General features: G+C 47.0%; 1 protein-coding gene across 1 annotated transcript in view; it reads left to right on the top strand.

Moving 5' to 3' along the window:
• The window catches only part of RANBP10 (RAN binding protein 10), a 557,257-nt gene that overhangs the window by 512,885 nt on the left and 19,555 nt on the right, over positions 1-24,817 (top strand). Inside the window, exon 13 of the mRNA XM_069217570.1 lies at positions 12,468-12,579. Coding sequence (XP_069073671.1) covers positions 12,468-12,579 — 112 coding nt within the window. The remainder of the gene's footprint in view (positions 1-12,467; positions 12,580-24,817) is intronic.

Genomic DNA, 24,817 nt, shown 5'->3' with positions numbered 1-24,817 from the left:
CACCCAGCCAAATGGCATCAGTAGTTCATACATAAAAACAAATACAAGATGTTCTGCATATAAGAAACACTACAAACCACTTAGAACACGTGAGGCACCTCTAAGAAAACACACGTGGTGCATGTGTGACCTACTTTCAGTGTGTGTGCTAATTGCATCATAGGTCCTCCGGGAGAGGGGGTGTGCTCATAGTCACACGCTGCAAAATATACACAAATGAAAATGCGATGAAGGTCAAGCTCATCGAGTGTGTTCTGAGCATCACAGGCTAATATCAAAAATTTATTTGGGATATTTTTATTGGGTTCATATGATTCTATATGTTTTATTAATCTCTCTGTATTGTAATTGTGACCATGATTCAGGCCAACTTAACATCCTTATTACACAATGACTGTTTGAACACTCTTGATATGTTTGCGTGACCCATCTAGTTTATTTCTCACTTTACTCCTCCTCTTGTGTCTTTTTGGGGAATTGTGTTAGCCAGCCAGCAACTCTGATGGTGGTATGGTGAAAGTAATATTCTATTGGAATTAGCGTGGCAGATTTAAATTAGGATGCTAAATGGCAAAATTTTCATTTTTGGCATCAGATAAAGAAAGTGCTTTAGTTATATGCAGGTCCACTAGAATTATGTGTCCGGAAAAGACCGAATTATGAGGCAGGGTTGACCAATTTATGTGGCCAGAAAAGTCCAGTTATGGATTTACAATGCCTATAGCTCTAACTCAAGCAGATTTGAGACCTATTGTATTGCAAATGCTTGTTTACAAGATTAAGTGATTTGCTCAGAGTTACAGTATGTTGAGCTGACGTCTGTTTTTAACCCTGGTTCTTCAGTTCCAAAATTAGCCGCTTTATTCTCCAAGTTGCCAAAAGTTGTAAGTTTCCCTCTGTCTCATGTTTGGATTTGGCACAATGATCTTTATTTTCTAAACTGTTCTGTGTTGGTCAGGGGAGTAAAGTCTGTCATGGCATATAAATGACAATGCGCTATAAAAACAAAATGAATTATCTTTGAACCATTTATCTGATAGAGACTTCTAGTTGCAGATTCCTTACCTTTGAGTTTTCCCCCAGGCGTCAGACTTGATCCAGAGATTTTTTCTTCGAGCAATACCCTTGCGCGTCGGTAGGTGGTGTTGGTCAACTCCGCAGGTGCCGTAGGTATCGTGATCGCCATGATGATGTCGGGAGTAGTACATAGACGCCGCCCTCGCGCAGTGATGTCAGTTCTTTTCTTTCCGCGCCACGCGCTGATCTGAGAGAGAGCTACCCTCGACTATTTTTTGCCCAAATTCGACCGTTTTGTTGATATTTTTTGGTGCGACCTTTGGTGCGTCAAGGGTATCCCCGAAGACCGGTTCAAGCCGTGCGAGGACTGCCACCACATGATGCCGGTGAGGGACCCTCACCGTGTTTGCCTGTGGTGCCTCGAGCGCGACCACGACCCAAAGTCATGCGCCGAGTGCCAGGCAATGCTTCCGAAAGCTTTGAGGGACCGGTCCCTAAAGCTGACGGCGGCCCGACACTCGACTCCGCGTAGATCTCGCTCGAGCGGAAGGTCTCGAGATCGGCCACGGAGCCACCACCACTCGTCTTCTTCGAAATCTTCGGGTCAAGGTAAGAAGAAGAAGAAGAAGAAGAAGAAGAAGAAGTCAAAGTCCCATCACTCTCCAACTTCACCCCGTCGCTCGGCCGGCGCGGGACGAGCATCCACGAACTAGGCCTCCGTCCTCGGAGCCTACGTCTGGGTCGACTCCGCGCTTCCCCGAGTTTCCCGGGGCGACCCCCGACAAACTCAAGGAGTTATACGAGGCCATGCTCCTCATCTTTGGGTGTGCCGAACCCGATATGGCGCCTTCAGGCCCAAGAGGCTTGGATGAGGGGTGTTCGGGTTCCGCGCGAGCTGCTTCGGCCCCGGCCACCGAGGTCGCCTCCGGATCCGTGCGCGGCTCCTCCCCACCACAGGTCTCACAATCAAGACCTTCTCCGGCGCCGAGTCGTTTAGCGATGCTCCCGACATCAGTGGTGCCCACTATCGACAAGGACCCGATTCTCATTCCCGACGAGTCGGAGCAGCTTTGGTGGGCCCCATTCACCTGAGGTCGGATTCTGACCCATTTACCTATGGGTACGAATACAGGGAGGAATTGGATGGGGTCCCTGGACCCTTATTGTAGGAAGTTGGCTCTGTATGCACTATTTCAAAGTAAGAAATAGCATGCACAGAATCCAAGGGTTCCCCTTAGAGGTAAGATAGTGGCAAAAAGAGATAATTCTAATGCTCTATTTTGTAGTAGTGTGGTCGAGCAGTAGGCTTATCAGAGGGTAGTGTTAAGCATTTGTTGTACCCACACAGGCAATAAATGAGGAACACACACTCAAAGACAATTCCAGGCCAATAGGTTTTTATATAGAAAAATATCTTTTATTAGTTTATTTTAAGAACCACTGGTTCAAGATTTACAAACAATACTTTAAATGAAAGGTATTTCACTTGGGTATCTTAGGAACTTTGAATCATCACAATAGCATGTACAGTTTTGGCAAAAATGGCAATAAGCTATTTTAAAATGGGACACAGTGCAAAATTCAACAGTTCCTGTGGGAGGTAAGTATTTGTTAGTTTTTCAGGTAAGTAAAGCACTTACAGGGTTCAAAGTTGGGTACAAGGTAGCCCACAGTTGGGGGTTCAGGGCAACCCACACCAGCAGCTCAGGGCCGGTCAGGTGCGGAGGTCAAAGTGGTGCCCAAAACGCATAGGCTTCAATGGAGAAGGGGGTGCTCCGGTTCCAGTCTGCCAGCAGATAAGTACCCGTGACTTCGGAGGGCAGATCAGGGGGGTTTTGTAGGGCACCGGGGGGACACACAAGTCAGCACAAAAAGTACACCCTGAGCGGCACAGGGGCGGCCGGGTGCAGAGTGCAAACAGGCATCGGGTTTGTAATAGGTTTCAATGGGAGACCCAGGGGTCTCTTCAGCGATGCAGGCAAGGGGGGTGGCTCCTCGGGGTACCACAACCTGGGCAAGGGAGAGGGCCACCTGGGGGTCGCTTCTGCACTGGAGGTTGGATCCTTCAGGTCCTGAGGGCTGCGGGTGCAGTGTGTATACCAGGCATCGGATTCTTTGCAGCAGGCAGTCGCGGTCAGGGGGAGCCTCTGGATTCCCTCTGCAGGTGTCGCTGTGGGGGCTCAGGGGGGTCAACTCTGGCTACTCACGGGCTCGCAGTCGCCGGGAAGTCCTCCCTGTAGTGTTGGTTTTCCGCAGGTCGAGCCGCAGGTGTCGGGTGTAGAGTGGAAAGTCTCACGCTTCCGGCGGGAAACGTGTGGTCTTTAAAAGTTGCTTCTTTGTTGCAAAGTTGCAGTCTTTGTGGAACAGGGCCGCTGTCCTCAGGAGTTCTTGTTCCTTTTAGATGCAGGGTAGTCCTCTGAGGCTTCAGAGGTCGCTGGACCCTGCAGGAATCTATCTTGCTTGGTTCTGTGGGCCCCTAAATACTCAATTTAAGGGGGTGTTTAGGTCTGGGAGGTTAGTAGCCAATGGCTACTAGCCCTGAGGGTGGCTACACCCTCTTTGTGCCTCCTCCCTGAGGGGAGGCGGGCACATCCCTAATCCTATTGGGGGAATCCTCCAACTGCAAGATGGAGGATTTCTAAAAGTCAGAGTAAACTCAGCTCAGGACACCTTAGGAGTTGTCCTGACTGGCCAGTGATGACTCCTTGTTTTTCTCATTATCTCCTCCGGCCTTGCTGCGAAAAGTGGGGCCGTGGCCGGAGGGGGCGGGCATCTCCACTAGCTGGGATGCCATGTGGCGCTGTAACAAAGGGGTTGAGCCTTTGAGGCTCACCGCCAGGTGTTACAGTTCCTGCAGGGGGAGGTGAGAAGCACCTCCACCCAGTACAGGCTTTGTTACTAGCCACAGAGTGATAAAGGCACTCTCCCCATGTGGCCAGCAACATGTCTGGTGTGTGGCAGGCTGGCAAAACTAGTCAGCCTACACTGGAAGTCGGGTATGTTTTCAGGTGGCATATCTAAGATGCCCTCTAGGTGTATTTCACAATAAATTGTACACTGGCATCAGTGTGCATTTATTGTGCTGAGAAGTTTGATACCAAACTTCCCAGTTTTCAGTGTAGCCATTATGGTGCTGTGGAGTTTGTGTATGACAGACTCCCAGACCATATACTCTTATGGCTACCCTGCACTTACAATGTCTAAGGTTTTGCTTAGACACTGTAGGGGCATAGTGCTCATGCACCTATGCCCTCACCTGTGGTATAGTGCACCCTGCCTTAGGGCTGTAAGGCCTGCTAGAGGGGTGACTTATCTATGCCACAGGCAGTGTGAGGTTGGCATGGCACCCTGAGGGGAGTGCCATGTCGACTTAGTCATTTTCTCCCCACCAGCACACACAAGCTGGCAAGCAGTGTGTCTGTGCTGAGTGAGGGGTCCCCAGGGTGGCATAAGACATGCTGCAGCCCTTAGAGACCTTCCCGGGCATCAGGGCCCTTGGTACCAGGGGTACCAGTTACAAGGGGCTTACCTGGATGCCAGTGTGTGCCAATTGTGGAGACAAAGGTACAGTTTTAGGGAAAGAACACTGGTGCTGGGGCCTGGTTAGCAGGCCTCAGCACACTTTCAAATCATAACTTGGCATCAGCAAAGGCAAAAAGTCCGGGGGTAACAATACCAAGGAGGCATTTCCTTACACTTATGAATACCAGAAAGACCCTACTATGGACTGGGCACAGGACTTGGGCGAAGCCAGTGGTCTTGATACTTCTCCTGACTCTGGCATGCTGTCTCCTCTTACCGTGGCTACGGTGGAGGGAGCTACCTATGGTATGGTGGTTAGTAAGGCGGCTGAGGTCCTTGGCCTTGAGCTACCTACTGTCGAAGTTAGGTCTAACCTCCTGACGGAGGTGCTTCAGCCTGGAGCTTCTACGTCTGAACCCTTCTCCCATTTAATGAAGCCCACACTGACGTCCTTTTGGGTACATGGTCCAAACCCAACACAGGGGCTCCTGTGAACAGGACGATCGCTCTCCGCCATCGGCCTGCGCCGAACAACCCGAAGTTCCTGTCCCAACATCCTACGCCTGAGAGTCTTGTTATCCAGGCGTCCTCTTCTTCTGGCCCGTTCCCTTCCGCACCCCCGCATAGGGAAACCAAAAGGCTGGAACAGTTTGGTAAGAAGTTATTTTCTTCCTCCGGCCTTGCGCTGCGGTCTGTGAACACCGCATGCCTTGTGGGCCATTATTCCAACTCCCTGTGGGATATGATTGCGCAACTCCTGCCGCAGATACTGGAGGAGGCCTGTGCTATCGTCTCCCAAGCAGTCAAAGATGGGAGAGACGCGGCGAAGTTCACAATTGGTTGTGGGCTAGATACGACCGACTCTCTGGGCAGATCGGTTGCTACAACAGTGGCCTTACAGCGCCATGCCTGGTTACGTACTTCTGGCTTCTCGGGGGATGTCCAACAGTCACTCATGGACATGCCCTTTGATGGCACCCATCTCTTTGGAGACAAAGCGGACTCGGCCTTTGAGAGGTTCAAGGAGTCCAGGGCTACGGCTCGGTCCCTTGGCCTTTCTACCGCCACGTGCCCCCCACAGTCCGCTTTTCGTCCCTTTTGTGGCCACGGAAGGGGCGCCCTGTTGCGTCCTCAACCCAGCCACTGGGCCATGCATGCTGGACAGCCTATGCGTGGCCGGGGGTGCGGAATCCCACATGGTCGTGGGACAGGGAACCAGAGGTCTGTCCAGTCCACCCCAGCCCCGCAGCAGCCTCCAAACTTTCCTAGTCCATCCCCTCACTCCCGCCCACTAGGTGGCAGAATCTGCCATCACCTGCCCTACTGGGGACATATCACCACAGACGGGTGGATTTTGCAAATAATTCGGAAGGGCTACTCCCTCCCTTTCGTATCCGCACCACCACACATGCCACCATCCTTCCATCCCCTTTCGGAGGATCATTTGGTGCTTCTCCGCCAGGAAGTCGCGGCTCTCTTGGCATAGGGAGCTATAGAAAGGGTCCCTGTGCCAGAAGTAGGTCGTGGTTGTGATTCCCACTACTTTCGGATACCAAAGAAGGACAAAGGCTTGCGCCCTATCCTAGATCTTCAGGACCTGAACTACTTCCTCAGGAAGAAGTTGAAAATGCTCACCCTGGCTCAGGTTCTGTCTGCCTTGGACCTAGGAGACTGGATGGTAGCAATGGACTTGCAGTACGCTTATTTCCACATCCCCATCCTGCCTGCCCACAGACTTTACCTACGATTCGTGGTAGGTCACGAGCACTTTGTTTACCGTGCTCCCTTTCGGCCTTACCAGTGCCCCTCGGGTGTTCACGAAAGTGATGGCGGTGGTTGCAGCTCAACTGCACAGGTTAGGGTTCTCAGTCTTCCCCTACCTAGACAACTGGCTGTTGAATGTGCCTTCCCCCCATACAGTGGTCTCACACCTCCAGACTACGCCGAACCTCCTGCACCAGCTGGGGTTCACTATCAACGTGCTGAAGTCACACCTGACTCCCTCTCAGACGCTCCCTTTCATCGGGGGAGTTCTGGACACAGTGCGGTTTCGGGCTTATCCTCCCCAAAAGAGAGTCCAAGACATTCAGGCTATGATTCCGATCTTTCAGCCTTGGTCTTGGGTTTCAGTGAGACAGACTTTGAGGCTGCTGGGCCTCTTGGCCTTCGGCATCCTGCTAGTAACACATGCCAGGTGGCATATGCGGGCTCTGCAGTGGGACTTGAAGTTCCAGTGGGCTCAGCATCAGGGGAATCTCTCCGACATGGTCCAGATCTCAGAGGGGACTGCGAAAGACCTGCAGTGGTGGCTTTCAAATCCCAATTTGGTCAATGGCAGATCCCTCTCCCTTCCCCAACCAGATCTCTCTATAGTGACAGATGCATCGCTTCTGGGTTGGGGCGGCCACATGGGAGAGACGGAGATCAGAGGCCTCTGGTCTCCGGCGGAGTCTGGACTCCACATAAATATGCTGGAGCTCAGAGCGATCAGACTTGCGTTGAATGCATTCCTTCCCTCTCGGACAACACTACCGCCATGTGGTACTCCAACAAACAAGGCGGGGTAGGGTCCTGGACCCTATGTCAGGAGGCACTATGCCTCTGGACATGGCTGGAACATGAGGGCATTACCCTGATGGTTCAACATCTGGTGGGCTCTTAACGCCAGAGCAGACAAACTCAGCCGCCGACGCACTGTCGATCACGAATGGCGTCTCCATCCGGAGGTGGCGCAAGGTCTCTTTCTCAAGTGTGGCGAGCCTTGATTAGATCTGTTCGCCTCCGCAGAGAACGCGCAATGTCAGCTATTTTGCGCGTTGGAGTTTCCTAGGCGGCACTCGCTCGGAGATGCTTTTAGTCTCGGGTGGAACTCCGGCCTCCTTTACGCCTTCCCGTCTATCCCTCTTCTGCCCAGGGTTCTCAAGAAAATCAAGCGCAACTGGGCCCAAGTTATCTTGGTGGCTCCGGACTGGGCTGGAAGAGTGTGGTATCCAGAGCTATTGAGCATGTCCATCGATCCTCCACTCAGACTGCCTCTTCGGGTGGATCTTCTGTCACAGCAGCAGGGGACGGTCCTCCACCTGAACCTGTCCAACCTCCGCCTTCATTCGTGGAGATTGAGCGGCAACAGTTGATGGCATTTGCCCTTCCACCCGAAGTCTGCAATGTTATCTTGGCAGCCAGGCGTCCCTCGACTAAAACTGTATACGCCTGTCGTTGGAATTAATTTATGGCATGGTGCACCAACAAATATGTTGACCCCCCTATCTGCCCATCTTTCAGAGGTTCTTGTATTCATTCTTTCCTTAGCCCAGCAGGGCTCTGCATTGGGCACCCTTTAGGGGTATCTGTCTGCCATTTCTGCCTTTCTTAGGCCTCCTGATCAGCCCTCACTCTTTAAATCTCCTCTTGTGAGTAGGTTCTTAAAGGGGCTCACCCACTTATTTCCTCCCACTCCCTTCATCATGCCTCAGTGGGATCTTAATCTTGTGCTTACTTTCTTGATGTGTACTCCCGTCGAGCCTATGCATAATTGTCCCTTACGGCTCCTCACATTCAAAACTGTCTTTCTCATCTCCATCACCTCTGCTCGCAGGGGGAGTGAGCTTCAGGCCCTTTCTTCAAAGCCTCTGTACTTGTCCGTACACCCCGACAAAGTGGTGTTACACACTAGAGCTTCCGTCCTTCCTAAGGTGGTTACACTGTTTCATGTAGGCCAGTCCATCACTTTGTCTACCTTCTACGCACCCCCGCATCCTTCCCATGAGGAGGAGAGGCTCCACCGTCTGGACCCAAAAAGAGCATTGGCATTCTATCTCAATCGTACTAAAGACTTCCGGGTGGACGATCAACTTTTTGTTGGCTATGTGGGTGCGAAGAAAGGGAAGGCAGTGCAAAAACGTACCATCTCTTGATGGGTGCTTCTTTGCATCAAAATGTGCTACACTTCGGCGAAAAAAGCAACCTCCTGACGGCTTGCGGGCTCATTCTACCAGGGCCACTGCTGCATCCACTGCCTTAGCACGCGGTGTTCCTCTCCTGGATATCTGTCAGGCAGCTACGTGGGCGTCTCTGCACACGTTTGCTAAGCATTACTGCCTGGACAGTCAGGTCCGTCGGGACAGCTACTTTGGTCGTTCAGTCCTGCAGGACTTTCTACTATGATCTTGGTTCACAGCCCACCACTGAGGATGGCATTGCTTGGGTATCTATTCTAAGGTAAGGAATCTGCAACTAGAAGTCTCTATCAGATGTACAAGTTACTTACCTTCGGTAACTAAATATTTGGTAGAGACATATTCTAGTTGCAGATTCCTTACCGCCCACCCATCCTCCCCGCTTGCAAACTGATTTCTAGGGACTGGGATTCCCCCCTTTCAGGTCCTTAGCTCTGGCGCACCAATATCCGTGTTCTTAGCGGCTCTGTGCTCTGGCGTGGAAAGTTAAAAGAAACTGACGTCACTGCACGAGGACGGCATCTATGTACTACTCTCGACGTCCTCACGGCGACCACGATGCCTGCGAAGTCGACCAACGCCACCTACCGACGCACAAGGGCATTCCTCGAAGAACAAATCTCCAGATCCAGTCTGACACCTGGGGGAAAATTCAAAGGTAAGGAATCTGCAACTAGAATATGTCTCTACCAGATATTTTGTTACCGAAGGGAAGTAACTTGCACATTGGACCAATGTAAGTGGTATGCAGAGTTGCATTACTTTGACAATTTGCTCATAACTCAGTCTGTGGTGGTCCAGGGACAATGGGACCACCACCAAAACATTTAGCAAGATGTGCTCTTTCTATCTACATCATCTCTGGGTCCCCACACTACAGGGAGTGCAGAATTATTAGGCAAGTTGTATTTTTGAGGATTAATTTTATTATTGAACAACAAACATGTTCTCAATGAACCCAAAAAACTCATTAATATCAAAACTGAATATTTTTGGAAGTAGTTTTTAGTTTGTTTTTAGTTTTAGCTATGTTAGGGGGATATCTGTGTGTGCAGGTGACTATCACTGTGCATAATTATTAGGCAACTTAACAAAAAAATATATATACCCATTTCAATTATTTATCATTACCAGTGAAACCAATATAACATCTCAACATTCACAAATATACATTTCTGACATTCAAAAACAAAACAAAAACAAATCAGTGACCAATATAGCCACCTTTCTTTGCAAGGACACTCAAAAGCCTGCCATCCATGGATTCTGTCAGTGTTTTGATCTGTTCACCATCAACATTGCGTGCAGCAGCAACCACAGCCTCCCAGACACTGTTCAGAGAGGTGTACTGTTTTCCCTCCTTGTAAATCTCACATTTGATGATGGACCACAGGTTCTCAATGGGGTTCAGATCAGGTGAACAAGGAGGCCATGTCATTAGATTTCCTTCTTTTATACCCTTTCTTGCCAGCCACGCTGTGGAGTACTTGGACGCGTGTGATGGAGCATTGTCCTGCATGAAAATCATGTTTTTCTTGAAGGATGCAGACTTCTTCCTGTACCACTGCTTGAAGAAGGTGTCTTCCAGGAACTGGCAGTAGGACTGGGAGTTGAGCTTGACTCCATCCTCAACCCGAAAAGGCCCCACAAGCTCATCTTTGATGATACCAGCCCAAACCAGTACTCCACCTCCACCTTGCTGGCGTCTGAGTCGGACTGGAGCTCTCTGCCCTTTACCAATCCAGCCACGGGCCCATCCATCTGGCCCATCAAGACTCACTCTCATTTCATCAGTCCATAAAACCTTAGAAAAATCAGTCTTGAGATATTTCTTGGCCCAGTCTTGATGTTTCAGCTTGTGTGTCTTGTTCAGTGGTGGTCGTCTTTTAGCCTTTCTTACCTTGGCCATGTCTCTGAGTATTGCACACCTTGTGCTTTTGGGCACTCCAGTGATGTTGCAGCTCTGAATTATGGCCAAACTGGTGGCAAGTGGCATCGTGGCAGCTGCACGCTTGACTTTTCTCAGTTCATGGGCAGTTAATTTGCGCCTTGGTTTTTCCACACGCTTCTTGCGACCCTGTTGACTATTTTGAATGAAACGCTTGATTGTTCGATGATCACGCTTCAGAAGCTTTGCAATTTTAAGAGTGCTGCATCCCTCTGCAAGATATCTCACTATTTTTGACTTTTCTGAGCCTGTCAAGTCCTTCTTTTGACCCATTTTGCCAAAGGAAAGGAAGTTGCCTAATAATTATGCACACCTGATATAGGGTGTTGATGTCATTAGACCACATCCCTTCTCATTACAGAGATGCACATCACCTAATATGCTTAATTGGTAGTAGGCTTTCGAGCCTATACAGCTTGGAGTAAGACAACATGCATAAAGAGGATGATGTGGTCAAAATACTCATTTGCCTAATAATTCTGCACTCCCTGTAGATTAGTGGGGACCCGAAAATAATAATCCCTTCCACCATTCAGTGTCTTAAGTGCTGTCATGGCTAGAACTTTTGGTTTACAGCTGAGAGTAGTTTATGTTCTAGGAGCCTTGTTTGTAATATCATTGCTATAGACTTGCTACCCCTAATGAGTAATGCACTACGCCTTCTAGGAGCTAAATATATGGTTAGATTGCATTATTTAATGTCATTTTGTTTTTGTGTGGTTATGCCTTCTAGGGACTAACTATATAGTTACTTGACCATGTTTCTTACAAATACTATTTTTACTGTGGTGTCCTCGAGGGTCTGTTCTAAGCATAACACTTAAATCAACATACTAAAATAGTTGTAGTACAGAGAAACGTGCCCCATAATGTTTGCATGGCATTACTTTTACAAAACATGTTTGCTCATAACTCAGCCTGTGGTGGTCCTAGGACAATGGGACCACTGCCAAGATGTTCAGCATGACATGCTAGTTCTATCTACATCATATCTGGGTTTACGCACAAAGCTTTATGGCTTCAGTTCTAGCCTCCATGTTTCCTCTACTGCGACTCCAGTTGGTGGAGAGACCACAGAACTTTATAATCTTCCAGTGGGTCTGTCCCAGAAATTATTGAGCAGGTAACAAGTGATAATTTACTGGACATTCATTTGGTACTAAGTTCACCAAAGTGATACAACATGCAAAAATAAGTCCTGCAGAGAAAAGAGTTGAGTGATGAAGTAGAATTTTCCACTACTAATATATTCCTATTATATTTATCTGTAGCTTTTTTCCTTTGTATATCTTTAAAGGTGTAACATGGCCTGATAAGCAACAACTGAGGAGAATATAAAGCGTGACCTAGCAGCAGCACTTTTGAATAATGAATCATTGCACAGAAGTAGCTTGAGGAGAATGGGACAGAACTCATTGTTACTGGGTAGATGAATTGGGGAGTGATTACGTCAAAAAGTTTGACTGGTAGGGTTTTTTCTGCCAACGTAAATAGCATAGAACTTACTTAAGTACAATAAAACAGGGTAACACAAGAAAATACCAATACAATCGCGACCAGGGCAACATTGTTAGAACTGAAATTTTATCTAAAAAATGCCTTATAGAAGTTACTTAAAATTCATCCATTCAGAGTGATTAATTCTTTTACTGTTATCTGAAGTGAAGCAGTTAGTTTGTTGCTACCCGTCATACCATTGAATTTTCTGTTAAAATCTGAACGGCGTGAGAAAGCTACAAACAAGCAACGTGCTGCAGATATTCCATAGAATGTATTATGTGCGCTATAAGTCCACCTGTTGTAGACCTTGCTTTTTGCCTGTTTGGTAATCATGACCTTTAGAACAGTTAAGTGTTATTTCCAATTTTTTTCTAGCTCTTTCAAGGTAAATATATTGTTTGCTTTACTCTAAAGCACTTATGCATAATCAATCATTGTAGTATTAGTTCTTCCTTGTTTGTTTGGTTTCCTTGTGTTATCTAATGGTCATTAATTTTCTTCTCTGTTTCCCTTTGTCCTTTCAGGATGCTTTCAGCTTATTGGCATATTCAGATCCTTGGAACTGCCCTGTTGGTCAGCAGTTGGACCCAATCCAAAGAGAGCCTGTGTGTGCTGCTCTTAATAGTGCTATATTAGGTAATTTTGTATGGTTGAAAATTTATAAGTGTTTTTTTTGTTGGGGTTGTTGATTGAAGACTCCTTCGGAAGGGTTATCTTTTCTGAGCTGTCTAACCACCAGGCTGAATGTTATGATCTTCAGCAATGCTTCAAAACCCCTGGTATACTGAATGAGTCTCCAAGATAGGTAGCAGCTCACACATCCAATCAGCCATAGCACCTGCTAGCTTAATGTTTCACTGAGCTACCTCTAGCATTTTCAAGTATTTGGATTTGATTTAAAAGCAGGAAATTCCATTTGAAGTTTTGTCCTCCACTTTTTCTTTTAACACTAAAATGTACCAGAATGCTTGAAAGTCCAATAAGCAAAGTCCAGCTAAAAACAGATGATTTAATTGTAACTCGTTACTCCTGTCACAGATAGTCTTACTGAATTTGTTCCCTTTTACTGTCTGATAAAGCCAAAGAAGGCTTTGATGTCAGTGGCCTCCTGCACATAGCCTAGGTTCTGCCTTATCTAATGGGGAGCAAACCAGGAGACATTTAAAGAGGCAGCTTCACATAATGCTGGTCTTTGATCTAATTGTGGTTTTGCAGTGTGAATCTTTTCTGTATCTTGTAGTTGGGTCTAGATTTCTCCACTATTTTGTAGTCCTTCTCTTTCGTGTTTTTGTTTGTTGGTGGGTGTCAATGATTCCTCCATTTGGTATCCCCTGTGATGATGTTGGGGTTCCTCCGGTAGCTCCTACCTTTGATTGCCATCTTCAGATTCTGTTGGGTCTGGAAGCCTGCTGAAGGATCTCCTACACAGAAAAGAACTTGACGATGAAAAAAATGCAGAAGAGTTCTCCAGATTCATCTACATCACTGTCTGAGAATGTTGAGTGGAAGATTTCGAAAAAGAAAGTTTATATTCGGAAGAACTTCGGAGAATGCACATTCAGGGGGCTCCCTGAAGAGCCTCAGTGGTGAATACAATCTTTTCACTTGCCATCACAAGTTCTCCCAAAAGGACAAACACTCGGTCTGAACCTTTGTCTCCCTGTTGAACACCGAAGTGAGGACTGTAACGCCTGCTCAGCCTTTATGCTAAAAATACTGAGGGTAAGATGTGACAGGGAAGGGCACATCACAACATTCAGAGCCAGCAGACATCATTATCATTGAGGGACCTAGGCCTCAAGTGAAGAGGAAGATAATGTTGCCAAAGAGACGTCTGACGCAGAGGTAAAAATTGTTGACGTCGAAGAACAGGTGATGAAGGAAATGGAGAGCCGAGGTAAGAGAAACTTCATTGTCGAAAATAAATTGTCAGAGTCAAAGAAATCTAACTCAGACTTTGAAGGGAGCCCCCACATCGAAGCACTTGCCATCGGCAGGCAAGCCCAGAGAGGAGCCCCACATATACCTTGAAGGGGAGTCTAGTGGAGGAAAGACTTATGAAAAACCCAAGGCATCAAAGGATGTACGGTGAAAAGAGGCTGCGAAGTCGAAAAAAAGGAGCAGAACACCAAAGCTCAGACTGTTTTGTTGTCAAAGGATTCTTCGATATACCAAAAAAAACATACTGTCTCCACCCTGAAGAACGTGTTGCCGAAATAGAAAGGAAGCAACAAATACTGGAGGCCGAAATGTTGGTCCTTCTACAAAACCAAAGAGTTTGACAACAGTCTGAGTGGATTCAAGATCCCACAAAAAACTTCAAAACGAAATATCTCGGGGACCAAGTGGTTGAGGAATTGGAACCTCCCCTTGCCCCTGAACCAAAGGAAGAGAAGGAAGAGCTCCTCTTCTATGAAGAGGAAGAAGAGCAAGTATGTAGAGCAATGGCAAGAGTAAGAGACAGACTCCCAAAAGGAAGGAGTGGACTCTTACCCATCAAGGCCATCACCTCCATATGACATAGGTGTGTATAATGAATTAATCAAGGTTGCAGCTGATAAATATGGGGTAAAGCTGGAAGAAGAAAAACCCCAATCTTGTTTTCTTCTGGAAACTCTTATACTAATACAGACAGGAAATCAGTTTCTGCCCATGTTTCCCTAGTGTGCTGGATCAGGGAAAATAAGCTTTTCAAGAGCCTGCCACTTGCAGAGGGGTAACCCCAAATGCAGAGTAAAAACATGGGCAATCGTCAAAGATCCAGCTTATATTAGACGAACAGTGTCCACAGATTCATTCATCTTGTCAACTGCAAGTAAGAGAGCCAGTGTACCAACCACAGTTGGTCACCCCTCCTGAAAACGAAAGCAAAAGGATGGCGCTTATGGGCAGGAAGTGCGGTGCCCCAATGGTGCATTGCCAAATCCAATGCACTGTTTGACCGCCATGCACACCAGCACTGGGAGGAAATTGGGAAGCTGATAAAGCAGCTCCCCGAACGCTACAGAAAAAGGGCTGCTCACTTGGTAGAAAATGACAAAAATATTTCAGACACATGCCTGAAGTCAGCTCTGGATGCTGCTGACACATCCAGCCATCAGATGATGATGGGAGTAATTCTCAGAAGGCACTCATGGCTAAGAATCTCAGGATTCAAACCAAAGGTACAGGACAATATCCTTAAAAGCCCATTCAACAGGGAACAACTTTTTGCCAGCTCAGTGGATGACAAGCTGAACCAATTAAAGAAAGATAGCAAAACCGCTGATTCAACGGGAGCCCTCCATTTTCGTGGAGGAATGAATAGAGGAACAACACCATCATGCAGACCTGTCGGAAGGGGAAGTTTTCAAGCGGGAACCCCACAACAAGGTTTTCAGGGGATCAGGCAGACAACGGTATCCCAACAACGATGCCTTGTTGGCAATTCCAACAACAGGGCAGACAGCCTTTTTGTGGGAGGGGCAGATGAAGGAGTCTTTCCCACAAGGGAGGAACTAACAAGTGACTCAAAACTAACAGAAGTAGACAGATTGCTGTAAAAAAAAATACAATAGAAAAGGTGTCAAAAACGGGAAATCAACAAGGGGAACTATTCAACTTATTTCCTTATTCCCAAAGTACGTGGATCACTGCGTCCAATTTTGGACCTAAGTTGCATAAACAAGTTTATAAAGACTAAAAAAAAGTCAAGATGACGACAACTCTACAAGATGATATCCCTCAACTACAGGAGGGGTATAACATGGCAACTATAGTCTTGAAAGAGGCATACTTGCACATCCCTGTGAATGCACAACACAAAAGATTTCAATGTTTTGTGGTAAATAAGATTCTCTACCAGTCCTCAGTGCTACCTTTTGGAATAGAATTGGCATCAAGGGTGTTCACAAAATGCTTAGCAGCAGCTCCTCTCAGAAGACAGAGTATACATGTCTACCCATACTTGGACGATTGGCTGGTGAGAGTCGTTTGAAAAATGCAAGGAACACATTCAACAAGTAATAAAGACACTTTTCACTTTAGGTTTCTCTATAAACATAGAGAAGTTGTCCCCACAACCAGAGCATGGAAAGATATTTCTGGGAGCAAGAATAAATTATTTTCAAGGGAAGGTGTTACCCAATGAGAAGAAAACACAGTCATTGATCGTGGAAACTCACCATTACCAGAGAGGGCAAGCTCTGACAGGGAGGGCGGTGGGGATAGTTCTTGGGAAAATACCATCATGAATTCCCTTCATTTGATATATGTGATACTTCACATAAGGCCAATGCAAGAATGGCTACAAGCTCAATGGTTAGAAGCGGCAGGGAGTTGGGAGGATGTACTGGTTGTCACACAAAGAATACAAGAGGAGATAGCCTGGTGGAACAGATCAAATATAACTCAAGGGATCAAATTTCAACATCCAACTACTTCAATAGCAATAACAGATGCCTCACATATGGGATGGGGAGCACACATGAACTTAATCAAGGTCAGATGAGTTTGGGAGGAAAAGGATGCAGTGCAACTTATCAACATCCTAGAATTAAAAACATTGTTCCTATCCTTAAAAGCCCTCTGAGAGCATTTAGCAGGTCAATCAGTGTTGATCCAAATGGACAACACTACAACAATATTCTACTTCAACCATGGGAGGGAAACACAATCCCTGCAGCTATCAACACTAGCCCAGGACCTCTGGAACTGGGTCATACAAAGGAGAATAACAATAACTGCAATTCACCTGCCGAGGAACGACAATATGGATGCAGACAAGATCAGCAGACCAGTGTCTTGCTCTCACGAGTAGGATATGAATCAGAAAGTACTCAAAAGAAAGATGGGGAACACCACAAAACGAGTTGTTTGCAATGCCATAGAACGCAAAATGCTAAGCTTTGCGTCCAGACAACCTCGCCACCAGTCCCTGGAGAATGCTCTGTCAGTCAACTGGTCAGGGGTATTTGCATACTCTTTTCCCCAAAAAACCTCTTTTGCACAAGGTGATCAACAAATGCAAAAGGTGCTGGATGACTCTGATTTTAATTGTGCCCCAGTGGGCAAGGCACACTTAACTGTCAGTTCTAATTTAAATGGCAAATGGGAACATTCAAAAGATACCAAGACAAGATTTGTAATCCATGGACAAGGGAAGAGTCCTATCCCCAGAATGGCAGCCTGGCTTTTAAAGGCATAGAATTGGGACATTTAAAGTTACCCATAAAGATTATGGCTATAATCAGGGAAGCAATAAGATCAACGACACAAGTGTTTTTTCTCAAAATGGAAGATTTACTCTTTATGGGGTCTGAAAAGGGGGTAATGGAAAAACACTAAGGAATCAGCAGTTTTACAATACTTAACTCACCTGAGTTGATTGTAAATTTATGCCTCATTAAAGGTTCATTTAGCAGCAACAGTGGCTTACACAAGGGCCTGCATAGGAAAAAGTTCCTTTACGCGCCATTAATAAAATGATTCCTGGAAGGTGCAAAAAGAATCGCATCACCAAAGAAGGTACCAACACCTACATGGTTCTTAACCCCAAGGCACTACCTCCCTGGTGCAGGTCACGACCAGTGGCCGACACCAGGGAGGGGGTTAAAAAAATTCTCGGGTGAGTTGCACCCGAGGATTTTTTTTTTTTGTATTATCTCCCGGACAGGACACACGAAAGAACTGCCATGTCTCACCCGTCCTCCCCTTTGTGATGTCAGCGTGCCTGCTCCGGTGGGAAGAACGTTCGGGAAGGCCTCGTTTGAAAAGGGACATTCTCCCCTTTCAAACAAGGCCTTCCTGAAACCGTTTCCTGGCCATCAATTGCCAGCCAGGAAAGCCCACTAGACACCAGCGAATTCACTTTGGGTGAGGTCGGCTCCTTTGAAAAAAGGGCAAGCCATACCCCTCACCCCCAGGGGCATATTTAAAAAAAATATATAATTACATTTACCCGCTGTAAGGAAATGCCTCCTTGGCATGGTTACTCCCTGACTTTTTGCCTTTGCTGATGCCAAGTTATGATTTGAAAGTGTGCTGAGGCCTGCTAACCAGGCTACACTGAATACTGGGAAGTTTGGTATCAAACTTCTCAGAATAATAAACCCACACTGAGGCCAATGTTGGATTTATAAAAAAAAAATGCACACAGAGGGCATCTTAGAGATGCCCCCGGTATTTTACCCAATTGTTCAGTGCAGGACTAACTGGTCTGTGCCAGCCTGCTGCTGAGAGACGAGTTTCTGACGCCATGTGGTGAGGGCCTTTGTGCTCTCTGAGGACAGAAACAAAAGCCTGCTCTGGGCGGAGGTGCTTCACACCTCCCCCTGCAGGAACTGTAACACCTAGCAGTGAGCCTCAAAGGCTCAGGTTTCGTGTTACAATGCCCCAGGGCACTCCAGCTAGTGGAGATGCCCACCCCCTAGACACAGCCCCCACTTTTGGCAGCAAGTCCAGGGGAGATAATGAGAAAAACAAGGAGTCACCACCCACCAGTGAGGTCAGCCCCTAAGGTGTCCTGAGCGGAGGTGACCCCTGCCTTTAGAAATCCTCCATCTTGATTTTGGAGGATTCCCCCAATAGGAATAGGGTTGTGCCCCCCTCCCCTCAGGGAGGAGGTACAAAGAGGGTGTAGCCCCCCTCAAGGACAGTAGCCATTGGCTACTGCCCTCGCAGACCTAAACACACCCCTAAATTCAGTATTTTGGGGCTCCCAAGAACCTAGGAAACTAGATTCCTGCAACCTGAAGACGAAGAAGAACTGCTGACCTGAAGCCCTACCGGCCTGTCTCCCCACTTCAAGAAAAACTGCAACAGCGACGTGTTCCACATGGTCCAGCGACCTCTGAAGCCTCAGAGGGCTACCCTGCATCTAAAAGGACCAAGAACTCCTGAGGACAGCGGCTCTGCTCCAAAGAAGAAACATCTTTGCAACAAAGAAGCAACTTTTAAAGACAATCCATTTCCTGCCGGAAGCGTGAGAATTTGCACTCTGCCCCAGACGCCTCCGGCTCGACTTGCGGAGAAACAACACTACAGGGAGGACTCCCCGGCGACTGCAACCCTGTGAGTAGCCAGAGTTGACCCCCCTGTGCCCCCCCAACGACGCCTGCAGAGGGAATCCAGAGGCTCCCCCTGACCGCAACTGCCTGCTTCTAAGAACCTGACGCCTGGTAAAGACACTGCACCTGCAGCCCCCAGGACCTGAAGGATCCGACCTCCACTGCAGAAGCGACCCCCAGGTGGCCCTCTCCCTTGCCCAGGTGGTGGCTACCCCGAGGAGCCCCCCCCCCCCCTCCCCTTGCCTGTCTGCTTCACTGAAGAGACCCCTGGGTCTCCCATTGAAATCCATTGCAAACCAGACGCCTGTTTGCACTCTGCACCCGGCCGCCCCCGTGCCGCTGAGGGTGTACTTTTTGTGCTGACTTGTGTCCCCCCCCGGTGCCCTGCAAAACCCCCCTGGTCTGCCCTCCGAAGTCGCGGGTACCTACCTGCTGGCAGACTGGAACCGGGGCACCCCCTTCTCCATTGAAGCCTGTGAGTTTTGGGTACCACTTTGACCTCTGCACCTTACCGGCCCTGAGCTGCTGGTGTGATAACTTTGGGGTTGCTCTGAACTGGAGGCTACCTTGGACCCAACTTTGAACCCTGTAGGTGGTTTACTTACCTGCAAAACTAACAAACAAACAAACACCTCCCCCAGTAACTTTAAATTTGCACTAGGTGCCTAGTTTTAAAATAGCTTATTGCCATGTTTGCCAAAACTGTACATGCTATTTTGCTGATTCAAAGTTCCTGTGATGCCTAAGTGAAGTACCTTTCACTTGAAGTAATGATTGTAAATCTTGAACCTTGAATCTTAAAATAAACTAAGAAAATATATTTTTCTATATAAAAGCCTATTGGCCTGGAATTGGCTTTGAGTGTGTGTTCCTCATTTATTGCCTGTGTGTGTACAACAAATGCTTAACACTACCTTCTGATAAGCCTACTGCTCGACCACACTACCACAAAATAGAGCATTAGAATTATCTATTTTTGCCACTGTCTTACCTCTAAGGGTAACCCTTGGACTATGTGCATGCTATTTCTTACTTTGAAATAGTACATACAGAGCCAACTTCCTACAAGCGGTGTCTTCGATCAAATCCCAGATGGCTTTTTGGCAGACGATGCCGCTGTCTGTGGCAGGTAGGATACCGCTGCTAAAAATGATAGTCTTACCGCGCCTATTATATTAATTTTCTAACCTCCCACTCTACATCCTCCCACGCTTCTTCAGGAGTCTGGAGTCTACGTTGCGGGAATTCATTTGGAATGGAGGTCGCTGCAGTCGTGCTGAAAAAACTGTATTTGCCGCTGGAGAGATGCTGCCTGGCGGTCCCTAATCTGGAGCACTACTATCTGGCCTCTCAACTCCAGTGGGTGTCCAAGTGGCTGGTGGGTCTTCATCTCACAGACATGGCGACCACAGAAGGCACCTATTTCACCCATTCGCACGTGTGGCATTGCCAGGACAAATATTCTTTAAGGTGGCTTATAGCGGTTTTCGTAGGTCCCTGCGCCTTACCGGGGGGGGGGGGGGTAGTCCGATTTGCTGCAGCCTTGGCGTTGTTGGGTACTCCTCGTGGCCCTAAGATTACGTCGGGTCCTGAGCTACATGCGTGGCATGAGGCGGAGTTCTATACACTAGGTGACCTCTATGATGATGGTAAGCTGATTCCGTTTCCTACACTGGTTCAGGAGTCGGGGCTGCTGCAGGACAGTTCCTGTTATATATTTCACTGTTGAGGTCTTTATCACCTAGGTGGGGTGACGTGTCAGTAGCCCCTTCCACGCATTTGCTGGTACAGTACATGCAGGTGATGGGGCAAGGACCGCACCTGATTAGATGGTTCACTGACACATTGTGCGTACACACAACCCTCGAATGTGATGCACTGCGTGCGGCCTGGGACAGGGATGCGGCCACTTCAGTCACAGATGCGCAGTGGAAATAGTCTCTCTCCGGCCACGTTAATGTACCCCACAAATCTAGATTTCGCTTGATCCAATTCTGTATCATTCACAGGGCCTACCTCACTCCAGCCCGAGTGAACAGATATTTTGCTCGTCAAGATGTAGCCTGCCCCGTTGTTCTTACATAGATGCAGACATGATACACATGCTATGGTCCTGCCCATCCTTGCATCGCTTCTGGAGGGCAGTGGTAGGCTGCCTATCGGAGTGCACGTCGTGTTCGGTTCCATTCACCTGGGAGGTTTGTGTGCTGGGCTTCTTTCCCAGGTGCACGCGGCATAGAGCTGCGGCGCGATTTCTGGTTCTGGGCCCGATAACGGCTAAGCTGCTGATAACCTGCAGGTGGAAATCAGCCGACCCACCAGCTGAGCAGGCCTGGAAATATTAATTTGAGGTGTGGGCAAATGCAGAGGGAGTGGCGTTGGGAAGAGAAGACGCGCTGGGGCTACGCAAGTATCTGTTGTCGGACAGCTGTGAAGAGATTTTGTCATGTCTGCGGGGGAGGGGGCAGGGCCCGATGCAGAGGAATCAGTCTAACTGCTGGGGTGGACGTGCATCTGCTCCCGGCGCGGGAACGTGGGGGGGGGGGAGCTGGTGCCTGGGTGGCCGGTCCGGTCTCAGTTTTGGGGATAGGGCTGGATGTTATCAGGGCGGCAGGTGTTTGTGGCTTTGCATGTACTCCCGTCCTATACTGGTGCGAATGGATAGTACAGGGAGGTTCCCTCACCTACGGCGGCGCGCTTTAATCACAATCTATTGACTGTATAAATAGCACTAGAACGATTGTGCATGTTTTTATTGTAATCTGTGATTTGCTTAAGTTATATACCTCCCAGCAAAACATTGCACGAGCACACTGATCCTCAGGTATGGTTTGAAGAGATATGGAGATATTTGGCATCCTTCAAATTGTTTGTAGGCTTCAAGACTCTAATATATGAACCCTCTCTTTAGACTTTGTATGTCCGTTAATCCTGAGTTATGTGAGTTTGGGCAAACTGTGGTTAAATACTCTAACTGGAGGTCTAGTTATCAGCTGGTTTGACGCCTACCTTCTTCCGATGTGCGTATACAATTAACTAGTAATTGCACAAATTCGTTATCCTAATGTTGATGTAAGTCAAAATGTTACAGTACGCTGAAAATAATAAACAGATTTTGAGAAAAAAAAAATGAATAAAATGAAATTGACAGGGGATTGCCCGTGGGCAGAGCGACCCGTGTGGGGTCCATTTTTAAAAAAAATAGTTGTATGGTTTCGCCGGGGGCCACTAAGGGCCCTTAGGGAAACAATACAGCTTTTAAAAACATATAGATATGTATATTTATATAGATCTATATATAGATACATCTACATATATATATATATATATATATATATATATATATATATATATATATATATATAATAAAGCAATCACTTTTGTCAATGAGTGTGTGGTTTCCCTGGGGGCTGTGATCCACATATAAGTGATCTCTTTACACACACACATATATATTTGTTCTATATATATATGTTATATATATTCGCCACCAGTTCTCTTGCAGTTGCAGCTTGTGTCTTCAAAGCAGTGCACAAACTTCAACTGATGCGTTTCAACTGTAACTTTTAGGCAGCACTAAAAAAGTCAAGTAACTCTTTTGATTGTTTCTTCTACAAAACGCTCTTACTTTGGTCTAGTGGCAGTTTTACTGCAGATTTGATGCCCACAAACTAGTGCAGAAGGTTTATATGCCTGCTGCAATGATCACATCTGTATTTTATGTGACTAGCTGAGTGAATTAGTAAAGCCATCCATTACTTGTGCTGTAATATAAAGGGAATGTATGTGCGAGAGGGGCTGTTGAGAGATGAAGGGCCCTTTTGGTGGGTAGTAGTGAGGGAATGGGAGGAGAAGGGCATGGGAATGGGTGCTAGAGGCACTAAAGACTGTTACGATGAGTATGTGACAAGGTGAAGTAATAGTGTGTCTTTTTTGAGTGTCTTGAGAGAACGTGCTGATTGAGGGAAGAAGTGAAGGTAAGGTGACCTATACTGTTGCACGTATCTCTCACACACACACACCCACCAGCAATTTTGAGACTGTCTACGTAGGCTAGTGTTTTAGAGTGACAGTTTAGCCAGTAGCAGCGATGGCATCTCGTTGGATGACTGCTGCTCAAACCCTAACTCGGGTTATAGAGGACAGCTCTGACATAGGATCAGAGACTGAGACAACAGATACTGAGACAGCATCTGAAAGAGGACAATGACGCATACTCCTCTGCGAGTGATTTTTAAGTCAGAGGAGTCCCATTTGATAACACCCCTTCCAGTGATTCTGAGGGAGGTGTTGAGGATAGTCCTACTGTCCCTTCACAAGTACAGACTGTGAAGCGGGATAATAGCGGGTTAGCCCAACCCAGAGAGCAGGTACATACGGTGGCAAACACAGAGAGAGCGCTCTCTTGGAAGCGCCCCAATTTAGTTCAGCCGCTAATTCCACCGCCCAAATCATATTGTGGAGACATCAAAATTATCTATCACAAAAAAAACCTGGTTTTGTAAGGCAGGCACCTGCGTTTCTGGTCCTGGGCTCGGCGGCCATATAAGGAAACCTTCCAAACCCAGACATTTCTGGAAACTAGACATCTGGGGGAAGTCCACAGAGGTGTGACTTGTGTGGATTCCCCAAAGTTTTCTTACCGAGAATACCCTGCAAAGGTGAAATATTAAATAAAAACTCAATTTAATTTCTTTGTATTTCTGTCACACAAACTACAGGAATATGCCTGGATCCAAAAATTCCTACCACCCAATGTTTCCACACCTATCCTGATAAAAACCCTACCCCATTTGAGTGCCTGTACCTTGTGCCTGCGTCAGGAATGGATCACCCCAGGGTCAACAGTTGCCCTCATGTAAGGACCAACATTCCAACATTGACTGTTGTGTGATCTATTCCTGACATGGGCACTAGGCCTACCCACACAAGTGAGGTACCATTTTTTGCCAAATTTGTGGCTCCTCTCAGGTTCCAGTACCTTCTATCACCGAAATGTGAGGAAAAAGTTCTTTTTTTTTTTTTTTCTTTTTTTTCTTTTTTTTACCAAATGTTGAGGTGTGCAAAGGATTCTGGGTAACAGAACCTGGTGAGTGTGCCACAAGTTACCCCATCCTGGGTTCCCCTAGGTGTCTAGTTTTCAAAAACACACAGTTTTGATATGTTTCCCAGGGTACTGGCTGAGCTAGAGACCAAAATCCACAGCTAGGCACTTTCCAAAAAACACGTCAGTTTTCAATGTAAAAATTTGATGTGTCCATCTTGAGTTTTGTGGCATTTCCTGTTGCAGGCTGTAGGCCTACCCACACAAGTGAGGTACTGTTTTTATCTGGAGACTTGGGGGAATGCTGGGTGGAAGGAAGTTGTGGCTCCTCTCAGATTACAGAACTTTGCAGCACCGAAATCTGAGGGAAAAGTGTTTTCTTTTGCCGAATGCAGTTGAATCATTGCTCACATTAAAGACTATTTTTTTTTGGGCTATAACTTTGCTAAGGAGGATTAGCGAAATACCAGCCCTGACAATCCAAGAACTATATATGCATATTCATAAGGACAGAATTGTCATGAGGACAGAACCTCAATTTCTACCCAAAATAGTTTCTCAATTTCACATAAACCAAACTATTCAAATACCAGTTTTTTTCCAAAACCCAAAGCATCAGTCCCGAGAGAGCTTTGCCATGCGTTGGATGCTAGAAGAGCGATAATGTACTACATAAAGAGAAAAATAACATACAGGAAAATGAAGCACAGGTGACTCACCCACCTCCGCCAAGAAGATGGAGAAAAGAAGCAAAAAAAATCTGAAGTTGGCGACTAAAGGGGGG

This window comes from Pleurodeles waltl, chromosome 12 (assembly GCF_031143425.1).
Source record: "Pleurodeles waltl isolate 20211129_DDA chromosome 12, aPleWal1.hap1.20221129, whole genome shotgun sequence".
NCBI lineage: Eukaryota > Metazoa > Chordata > Amphibia > Caudata > Salamandridae > Pleurodeles > Pleurodeles waltl.
Note: the sequence above shows the minus strand (reverse complement) of the source record. Positions and strands in the feature narration are given on the sequence as shown.